Genomic DNA, 10,326 nt, shown 5'->3' on the forward strand with positions numbered 1-10,326 from the left:
GAGATTTGAAAATAAATCTTTTATCCCCCCCTGGAATTTTCCCCTCAACCCCCCCCCCCTCCAAAAAGCAGCAAATAATCCCCCCAGACCCCTCCCCTCCCGAGAAAAAACAAGCAAACAGACAAAACCACCCACCCCCCCCAAAAAAAAAATCGGGGTTGAAAATCCTGTGGGATAGTTGGTTAACGCGGGGAGCGGTGCGCGGCCTCTCCCGAAACATCCCAGGGGGCAAATGTGCCCTATGACCCCCCCCCCCCCAACCTATTTACTGCAGGTAATAGGGGAAAAAATTATTTGTTGCAAAAATAGAGGCTTTCCCCTTGCAGCCTGCAAAGGGGAGACCCACTCATGCAACAAGTTGTGTCCAGCCTCACAACCTCCCCAAAAACCGTAATTCCCAAAGCATTCCCAAAGCTTTTATATATATATATTTTTTTTCCCCTTAGAAATATAAATTCCTGGGAGGAGTGAACCAGAAAACCCTGTATTCAGCCTAATTATCCCCCCCAGCCACAATCTGTGATCTCCAGGACAATTAAAAGCGCTTAATCCCCCTTGAAAAGCAAACAAGGTCGGAGGCGGCGTCTTCCTGCTTCCCCCTTGCCTGCTGCTGGGGTCTCGCTCCCGACTGCAATATAAATATGCAATTAAAAAATCGCCGCTAATTGCTCTGCTGAAGAGGAGTTCCCACCAGACCAAAAAAAAAAAAAAAATATAAAAGCCAGGGAAAGGGATAATAAACTAAAAAAAAAAAAAAGGGGGAAGACAAGCACAGAGTTTTCTACGCTGATAATTAAACGCTGATGCAGCTTTGGAGAAAAATCGTGGAGATGTCTCAGGGTTTGCACCCTGTTGTGTTTTTTTGGGGGGGATGCTCTTTTTTTCTTTGGGGGGGGAGGTGGGGGAAGGGGTTAATCCCCAGCTCTCCTCTCTCGCTCCAGTGCTAACAACCCCTGGCAGCTCGCGGGCTCGTTAGCCCTTCCGAAAAGCAATTAGTGAGGTTGGAAAATGAGGGCAGCCGCTGCCCTGAGACAGGGCAGGAAGAGGAGGGGGTCAGCCCCTAAATTTTGGGGGGGTGTAATGGGCTGGTTTGGGGCTGCACAGCTCAGCTGAGATACCAGAGTGGGATGCAGGCTGGCTGAGCCATGCTGCACCGTCAGTAGGTTTCAGAGTGAACGAGCCCTGTGCTCATTGAGAATCCCTCCAAAATTAAAAAAATTTAAAAATTTTGTATTACATCCAGAGCACCTCCCCCCCCAAAATAAAATGGGTTATATCTCAGTGCTGCGGAGCAGCCCCCCACATCCCTGGGGAGGAGTTTTGGCCGCGAATCTCCAGGTTTGGGGCAAAACACTGCTGCAGGTGAAGGAGCTGCTGGGCTGAGCAGGGTTAACAAGGCAAAATGGTGCCTGTGCTCCTTTTTGGGGATGAAAAATCCCTCGGCCGGGGCAGGATGGGACCCACTGCGCCCTCCCCCTTGCAGCAAGAGGCACCACTTTGTGTCTCCCCCCCCCCCCCGCCAAGGGCTTTATTGAAGCTTTAAAATCCGAAGCGCGAGGTCGGTCACCTTCCCGGTGTCAGGGTGCTGCCGCAGGAGCCCCCCCGGGAGGAAGAGGAGGAAAAGGAGGAAGGGAGGAGGAGGGTGGGGTGCAGGGGGGGCTCAGGTGGCGGGCAGCCAGACTTTCTGGGTGCTGACGACGTCGCTGAGCTTGCCCTTGATTTTCAGGAAATGCCTCTTGAACTCCAGGCCGTCGCCCTGCGTGGGGAGAAGGGGGGGGGGGGGGGGGAAGCCAGGGGGTGTGTTGCAGCATCTGCACCCTAAGGTCCTTACAGGCGTGGTGCATTGCCTTGCACCCCCCCCCAGCATCACCTCGCAGACGCCGTGCACCTTGCAGCACCCCACGCCCACCACCGGCCTCGCATCCGCCCTGGCACGGTCTTGCAAGACCCCCGACCCCCCGCTCACCTTGGAGAGGCGAAAATCCACCAGAATCTTGCTCTCCATCTCCACCAGGTTCACCTTGAAGATGAGCTTGTTGTTCCTCTTGTCCGTGGTCGAGATGGTGACCTGCAAAACGGCAGCAAAGGCAGTGGTGGTGAGTCCCTGAATCATTTGCAGATGCAGCAGCGTGAGGGGGGGGGGTCCCACCCCACGAATCTGCACGGGGGGTCCCACCCCATGAATCTGCACCCCTCGCTGTACCTGGTTTGTGCAGCTCTTCTTCCAGCCGTACCCCATCTTCTCACAGACCTCTTTCAGGGCGCGGTAAGAGCCGTCAGCGTCCAGTTTGGTGAAGAAGCGCGTCATCCGCTTCACCAGCCGCTGCCACGGGCTCTGCCGGCCCCAAAAACCCATTGCAAAGGTTACAAATCCACCAAAGGCTACAAATTCCCCCACAGATGCAGTCCCAGCTCAGAAAAATCCCCCGTGCAGAGGATAAATATTGCAAAGCTGCACCCCCTGATGGTAAACGCTGCAAGTTGCACCTCCCAGGCTGCAAAGCTGTGTTACAAATATTGCAAAGTTGCACCCCAAATATTAGAAATACTGCAAAGCAGCATCCCCAATATTGCAAAACTGCTCCCTAATACTGTAAATATTGAGACATTGCTTCTTAGCCTTATACCTATGATGCAAAGTTACATCCCAGATATAATAAATGCTGCAAAGTTGGATGCCAATGTTACAGATTGATTGCAAAGCTGCGTCCCAAATACAGCAGAGTTGCATCCTGATGTTGCAAAGCAGCACCTCAACCGTTGCACAGTTGCATTCTGATACTACAAATGCTGCAAGGTTGCAACCTGAGATGCTAAACATTGCAAAGCCGCACCCCCAATATTGCACAGTTGCTCCCTGGCAGTCGATACATCACAGTGTCGCACCCCAAATACCCCGAGGTTGCACCCTGGGAGGATAAACCTTGAGGAGCTGCCTCCCGAGATGCAAAACCTTGCAAAGCTGCGTCCTGATATTACGAATGCCGCGAAGCTGCGCCCCGGCGGAACAAAACCTGCAGAGCTGCACCCCAAGTACACGAGGTGGCCACCCCCCCGCGCCCCCTCTGCAGCACCTGCGAGGAGCCCGGGGTGCCGAGGAGCTGGCTGTTCACCAGCATGTGCTCAGGGCAGGCGGGCTGGGAGAAGCTGATGCCCTGCACCAGTTTGTCGATGGTGGCCGCCCCGCTCTCCCAGAGCGCCCCGCCGGTGCCGGGCTCCGGCTGCGACGTGGAGTAGCTCGCCTTCTCCTCGCTGCAAGGCAAGGGGGAGACGGGGCGTGAGGGGGGGCTGCTGCAAAATGGGGGGGGGGGACAGCGGGGAGATGTTGGAGCAGGGGGAGTTGCGCTGCTTTGGGCTGGTGCGCTGCCGTGCAAAGGCACACTTGGGCGTGGTTTCCACCAGACCACCTCCGGGTGAAAAAAAAGAGAGAAAGCCCCGCAGCGTTCGAGGTCTTGCACTGTGCAAAGCCCCGCAAAGCGCGGGCATGCAGGAAAGGTCCTGCTTGCAGCACGCAAAGCCCCTGCAGCGTGCAGGGCCTTGCACCGCGCAAAGCCCCGCAGCGTGCGAGGTTCTGAAGTGTTCAAAGCCTTGTTCTGCACAAAGCCCCCACAGTGGGCAAAGCCCTGCAAGGTGCGAACAAGCAGGGAAGCTCCTGCTTGCAGCATGCAAAGCCTTGCACAGTGCAAAGCCCTGCACTGCACGAAGCCGCTCAGTGTGCAAAGCCCCACAACGTGCAAACGTGCAGGAAGGCTCCTGCTTGCAGCATGCAAAGCCCTGCACCGCGCAAGGCCCCATAGTGTGCAAAGCCCTGCAAGGTGCAAGCATGCAGGAAAGCTCCTGTTTGCAGCATGTAAAGCCCCACAGTGTGCAAAGCCCTGCGCTGCACAAAGCCCCTCGGTGTGCAAAGCCCCACAACATGCAAACATGCAGGAAAGCTCCTGCTTGCAGCATGCGAAGCCCTGCATCATGCAAACCCCTGCACCATGCAAAGCCCCTCAGCATGCAAAGCCCCACAAGGTGCAAACATGCAGGGAAGCTCCTGCTTGCAGCATGCAAAGCCCCACAGCATGAAGAGCCTTGCACCATGCAAAGCCCAGCACTACACAAAGCCCTGCAGCGTGCAAAGCCCTGCCATGTTCAAAGCCTTGCACTGCACAAAGCTCCCCGGTGTGCGAAGCCCCACAGCGCTCAAAGATGCAGGAAAGCTCCTGCCTGCAGCATGCAAAACCTGCAGCGTGCAGAGCCTTGCACTGTGCAAAGCCCAGCAATGTGCAAACGTGCAGCAAGGCTCCTGCGTGCAGCATGCAAAGCCCTGCAGCGTGCAGAGCCTTGCACGGTGCAAAGCCCAGCAACGTGCAAACGTGCAGCAAGGCTCCTGCTTGCAGCATGCAAAGCCCGCAGCGTGCAGAGCCTTGCACTGTGCAAAGCCCAGCAACGTGCAAACGTGCAGCAAGGCTCCTGCTTGCAGCATGCAAAGCCCTGCAGCGTGCAGAGCCTTGCACTGTGCAAAGCCCAGCAACGTGCAAACGTGCAGCAAGGCTCCTGCTTGCAGCATGCAAAGCCCTGCAGCGTGCAGAGCCCTGCAGGGTGCAAAGCTGCAGGGAAGCCGCTGCTTTCAGCGGCGCAGGGAACCCCAGCAGCCAGGACACGGGCGGGCGCCAGGCGGGGGTGCACGGGGAGCCCTGGCGCTCACCCCAGCGCGCTCTTCACCGGCGAGAAGTCCATGTCGGATCGGATGTGCTTGGAGAAGCCACCGGGGGAGTCGGTGAACCCCCCGGAGGAGACGCGAGCCCGCTTGATGCCTGCAAAGCAACAAGACACCAAATAACCCCCATTCCCCCCCTTCCCCCCAAATCTAGCGGGTCGAGCGCATTCCCCAGGGGCCCTTTACCCTTTTTGAGGGGTTTGCTGTACCACCGGTCCTTCTTGATGTCGGGGATGGTGATCCTCGCCGTCGGGCTCTCCGTCAGGATCTTGTGCAGCAAAGCTGGGGGGGACAGGGGGGGAGATGGCGACTGCTGGCACGGCACCGGGTGCCACCGGGTGCCGGCTGCTTACCTAAGGGTGCCGAATCGATCTTCTTCCACGGCGGGAGGTAGGTTTTCTCCTTCCAGTCGCTGTACTCCTGGCAGCTATCACTGGGCTGGTCCCAGGGCAGTTCTGCCGGAGGGAAAAACCTGCCGCGTTCTCGCACCGGGGCGGCGGGAGAACGGGAAGGGGAAAACACAGCCAAGGAGGCAGTGTGGCAAGATTTGCACGGGGAGTTGGGGCGAGGAGGGGCAGCGAAGATGGGTTCTGGGCGGTTTTGGAAGGGGGCAACACTCAGAGGTGTGCAGGGTGTGAACATGCTGCAATGCACGAAAGCCTCGTGGTGTGTAAAGGTCTGTGACGTGCAAAGCCTTGCAGCGTGTAAAGCCCTGCAGCGTCCATGGTGCTGCAGCGTGCATGGTGCTGCAGCATGCAGAGCCCTGCAGCATGCATGGTCCTGCAGCGTGCAAAGCCCGGCAGCGTGCAAAGCCCTGCAGCGTGCATGGTCCTGCAGTGTGCAAAGCCCTGCAGCGTGCATGGTCCTGCAGTGTGCAAAGCCCTGCAGCATGCAAAGCCCTGCAGCGTGCATGGTCCTGCAGCGTGCAAAGCCCTGCAGTGTACAAAGCCCTGCAGCGTGCATGGTCCTGCAGCGTGCATGGTCCTGCAGCGTGCAAAGCCCTGCAGCATGCAAGAGCCCAGCAGCAACGACTGTGACACCGCAGCTGGATTCTGTGCCGGGCATCTCTGCTCTGCACCAGGCGCCGTCCCCCCACACATTCTATACCACACCTAGGCGCCTCATATATCCCCCTTTACACACCTCAGAGCTTCCCCTCCTGCGTTTTATGCCCCGCTATGCCTTCCACACATCCCCCTTAGGTATTTCATACACCCCTCCCATGCACGTCCTATGTCCCCCTGCTTCTCCCTTACGCATCTTAGCCGTCCCCCCCGCTGCATTTCACCCCTCCCTCCCCCTCCTGCAGCCCATACCTCCCCCCTTCTGCATCCCATAGGGTCCCCCTATACATTTCAGGCAGCCCACCTCCGGCCAGCATCGCGGTCAGCACCACGCCGCAAGCCCAGACGTCGACAGGCTCGGCCCTAAATTCGGGGCGCCTCAGCAGCTCGGGGGCCACGTAGGGCAGGGTGCCGCACATCTTGTTGAGCAGCCGCTCCCGGCCGTTGTGCTTGAAGACGGTGGCCAAGCCGAAATCGGAGATTTTCAGGTTATCTGCGCCCAAACCCCAAGGAAAAACTCAACGGGAGCAAATCGAAACTCAACAGGGGGAGGGACCGGGCGAGGGATGCGGCGCCCTCGCCCCACCTCGCTCGTCCAGCAGCAGGTTCTCCGGCTTCAGGTCGCGGTGGGTGATGCCGATGCCGTGCAGATAGACCTGGGGGTGGAGGGGTGGGCTCAGCACCGCGCCGGCACCGGCACCGGCCTCCCCAGCACCGCACTCACCACGCCGCCGATCAGCTGCTGGAAGAAACGCTGCGCCTCCGGCTCCGGCATCCCGATATCCGGCTCTGCAGGAGAGGAATAAGAAGGGGGAGCGCAATCCTTAACGGTTTGGGGATTAATTTTGGAAGCGATGACTTTATATAAAATAAAACGAGTTTTTGAGCGGGCGTACCGATGCGGTCGAAGAGCTCGCCGCCGCTGCAGTACTCCAGGAAGAGGTATTGCGTGGCACCTTCCCGGCGGTGGCCATAAAATTTGACGACGTTTTCATGGTTGAGCATCTTGTTGATGCAGATTTCCTTCTTGATGTTCTCCGGGCAGTCGGCCGCTCGCTTCATGTCGACGATTTTGACGGCCACGGCTTCCTCGGTGCGGCGGTTGACGGCCAGCTGCACCCTGGGGCCGGGGGGGGTGTCAGCGGGGCACGGGGGGGGGGGGGCGCAAAACGAAAGGCTGCTGGGGGAAGACGGGCAGCGGGCAGATGCAGGGCATGCAGCGGGCGTGTGGTAGCCAGGAGGGGAGCAAACAGTGGCCACATAAGGGGCACGCAGTGGCCCAAGAGCGGGCAAGCAGAGGGTACAGACAGGGCAAGCAGTGGGTAGGTAAGGGGTACGTAACAGCCAAGCAGTGGCCACTCAGGGGGCACAGGGTGGTGATGCAGAGGGCAAGTGGTGGGCATGTGGTAGCCAAGCAGTGGGCAAGGAGTGGCCACGTAAGGGGCAAGCAGTAGGCAAGCAGTGGGCATGTAAGGGGCATGCAGTGGGCAAGCAGAGGGCACGTGATAGCCAAGCAGTGGCCAGGTAAGGGGCACTGCAACAGGCAAGTGGTGGGCAAGCGGTGGCCACCTAAGGGGTATGCAATGGGCAAGCGGTGGGCATGTGGTGGGCATGTGGTAGCCAAGCAGTGGGCAAGGAGTGGCCACATAAGGGGCATGCAACGGGCAAGCAGTAGGCATGGGATAGCCAAGCAGTGGGCAAGGAGTGGCCACATAAGGGGCAAGCAATGGGCAAGCAGTGGCCACGCAGCAGGCGTGCAATAGCCAAGCAGTGGCCAGGTAAGGGGCATGTAACAGCCAAGCAGTGGCCACTCAGGGGGCACACAGTGACCATGCAGTGGGCACATAAGGGGCAAGCAGTGGGCAAGCAGAGGGCATGTAAGGGGCATGCAATGGGCAAGCAGAGGGCACGTGATAGCCAAGCAGTGGCCAGGTAAGGGCACTGCAACAGGCAAGTGGTGGGCAAGCGGTGGCCACCTAAGGGGTATGCAATGGGCAAGCGGTGGGCACGTGGTAGCCAAGAAGTGGGCAAGCAGTGGCCACATAAGGGGCATGCAACGGGCAAGCAGTGGCCACGCAGCAGGCGTGCGATAGCCAAGCAGTGGCCACTCAGGGGGCACACAGTGACCATGCAGGGGCTAAACGGTGGGCATGTGGTAGCCAAGCAGTGGCCACATAAGGAGCAAGCAGTAGGCAAGCAGTGGGCAAGCAGAGGGCATGTAAGGGGCACACAATGGGCAAGCAGAGGGCACGTGATAGCCAAGCAGTGGCCAGCTAAGGGGCACTGCAACAGGCAAGTGGTGGGCAAGCGGTGGCCACCTAAGGGGTATGCAATGGGCAAGCGGTGGGCACGTGGTAGCCAAGAAGTGGGCAAGCAGTGGCCACCTAAGGGGTATGCAATGGGCAAGCGGTGGGCATGTGGTAGCCAAGAAGTGGGCAAGGAGTGGCCACATAAGGGGCACGCAATGGGCAAGCAGTGGCCACGCAGCAGGTGTGCAATAGCCAAGCAGTGGCCAGGTAAGGGGCACGTAACAGCCAAGCAGTGGCCACTCAGGGGGCACACAGTGACCATGCAGGGGCTAAACGGTGGGCGTGTGGTAGCCAAGCAGTGGCCACATAAGGGGCAAGCAGTGGGCAAGCAGAGGGCATGTGATAGCCAAGCAGTGGCCAGGTAAGGGGCACTGCAACAGGCAAGTGGTGGGCAAGCGGTGGCCACCTAAGGGGTATGCAATGGGCAAGCGGTGGGCACGTGGTAGCCAAGCAGTGGCCACAGAAGGGGCAAGCAGTGGGCAAGCAGCGGCCAGCTAAGGGGGCACGCAGCGGGCAAGCAGTGGCCGCAGCGGGGGTGAGGCCGGGCAGGCGGCGGGCGTGCAAAGGGGCGTGCAAAGGGGCGTGCAAGGGCCCCCCCCCCCCCCCCTCCCCGCACTCACTCCCCGTAGGCGCCTTCCCCCAGCGTCTGCACCAGGTCCCAGTCCTCCACGAACGGAACCGCCATCGCCGGCCCCTTCCCGCCACGCCGCCCCCTCCTTCCCGCCGGCGCCACCGCGCCCCGCCCCGCCCCTGCGCGCGCAGGGCGAGCGGGCCCCGCCCCCCCGCCCCGCAATCCCCAGTCAATCGCTTCAAAGCGGCAAAACGCCCCCACAATCCCTCCCCGCGCTCCAACGCGGGGAAAAGGAAGGAAAGAGAAAGGAAGGAAGGAAGGAGGAAGAAGAAAAAGAGAGGGAAAAGAAAGAGGGAAAAGAAAGAGGGAAAAGAAAGAGGGAAAAGAAAGAGGGAAAAGAAAGAGGGAAAAGAAAGAGGGAAAAGAAAGAGGGAAAAGAAAAAAGAGGGAAAAGAAAGAGGGAAAAGAAAGAGGGAAAAGAAAGAGGGAAAAGAAAGAGGGAAAAGAAAGAGGGAAAAGAAAGAGGGAAAAGAAAGAGGGAAAAGAAAGAGGGAAAAGAAAGAGGAAAAGAAAGAGGGAAAAGAAAGAGGGAAAGAAAGAGGGAAAAGAAAGAGGGAAAAGAAAGAGGGAAAAGAAAGAGGGAAAAGAAAGAGGGAAAAGAAAGAGGGAAAAGAAAGAGGGAAAAGAAAGAGGGAAAAGAAAGAGGGAAAAGAAAGAGGGAAAAGAAAGAGGGAAAAGAAAGAGGGAAAAGAAAGAGGGAAAAGAAAGAGGGAAAAGAAAGAGGGAAAAGAAAGAGGGAAAAGAAAGAGGGAAAAGAAAGAGGGAAAAGAAAGAGGAAAAGAAAGAGGGAAAAGAAAGAGGGAAAGAAAGAGGGAAAAGAAAGAGGGAAAAGAAAGAGGGAAAAGAAAGAGGGAAAAGAAAGAGGAAAAGAAAGAGGGAAAAGAAAGAGGGAAAAGAAAGAGGGAAAAGAAAGAGGGAAAAGAAAGAGGGAAAAGAAAGAGGGAAAAGAAAGAGGGAAAGAAGAGGGAAAAGAAAGAGGGAAAAGAAAGAGGGAAAAGAAAGAGGGAAAAGAAAGAGGGAAAAGAGAAAAAGAAAGAGGGAGAAAAGGGGAGAAAAAGGGAGAAAAAAAAGGAGAAAAAGGGAAAAAAAAGCAGACGAAAAAAGAAAGAGAAAGAAAAAGAGAAAAAAGAAAAATAAGAGAAAAAAGAAAAATAAGAGAAAAAAGAGAATAGAAAAAAGCAAAAGAGAAAAAGTAAGAAAAAGAGAGAAAAAGAGAAAAAAGAAAAAAAGAGAAAAAAGAGAAAAAAGAGAAAAAAAGAGAAAAAAGAGAGAAAAAAGAGAAAGAAAAAAGAGAAAAAAAAGAGAAAAAAGAGAAAAAAGAGAAAAAAAGAAAAAAAGAGAAAAAAAGAGAGAAAAAAGAGAAAAAAGAGAAAGAAAAAAAGAGAAGAAAAAGAGAAGAAAAAAAGAGAAAGAAAAAAGAGAAAGAAAAAAAGAGAAAGAAAAAAGAGAAAGAAAAAAAGAGAAAAGAGAAAGAAAAAAGAGAAAAAGAGAAGAAAAAAGATAAAAAGAGAAAAAAGAGAAAAAGGAGAGAAAAAGAGAAAAAGAAAAGAGAAGAAAAAAGGAGAAAAAAAAGGAGAAAAAAAAGGAAGAACAAACCAGCAGAAAAAAAGCCCAAAG

The 10,326-nt window shown here is 56.0% G+C and overlaps 1 protein-coding gene across 1 annotated transcript; it reads right to left on the minus strand.

The window, feature by feature from the left end:
* Nucleotides 1-418: 418 nt before the first annotated feature.
* Nucleotides 419-8,794, minus strand: CHEK1 (checkpoint kinase 1). Its single transcript, XM_042800685.1, has 12 exons — nt 8,699-8,794; nt 6,666-6,889; nt 6,494-6,558; nt 6,356-6,425; nt 6,074-6,262; nt 5,059-5,160; nt 4,892-4,987; nt 4,694-4,802; nt 3,075-3,252; nt 2,204-2,335; nt 1,967-2,068; nt 419-1,756 (listed from the first exon to the last, which is right to left on the minus strand). The coding sequence occupies exons 1-12, from the start codon at nt 8,761-8,763 to the stop codon at nt 1,661-1,663; spliced, it is 1,428 nt and encodes a 475-aa protein (XP_042656619.1). The 5' UTR covers nt 8,764-8,794; the 3' UTR covers nt 419-1,660.
* Nucleotides 8,795-10,326: the final 1,532 nt, after the last annotated feature.

The sequence above is a fragment of the Tyto alba genome, unplaced genomic scaffold, assembly GCF_018691265.1.
Source record: "Tyto alba isolate M040663 unplaced genomic scaffold, T.alba_DEE_v4.0 Super-Scaffold_32, whole genome shotgun sequence".
NCBI classification, from domain to species: Eukaryota; Metazoa; Chordata; class Aves; order Strigiformes; family Tytonidae; genus Tyto; species Tyto alba.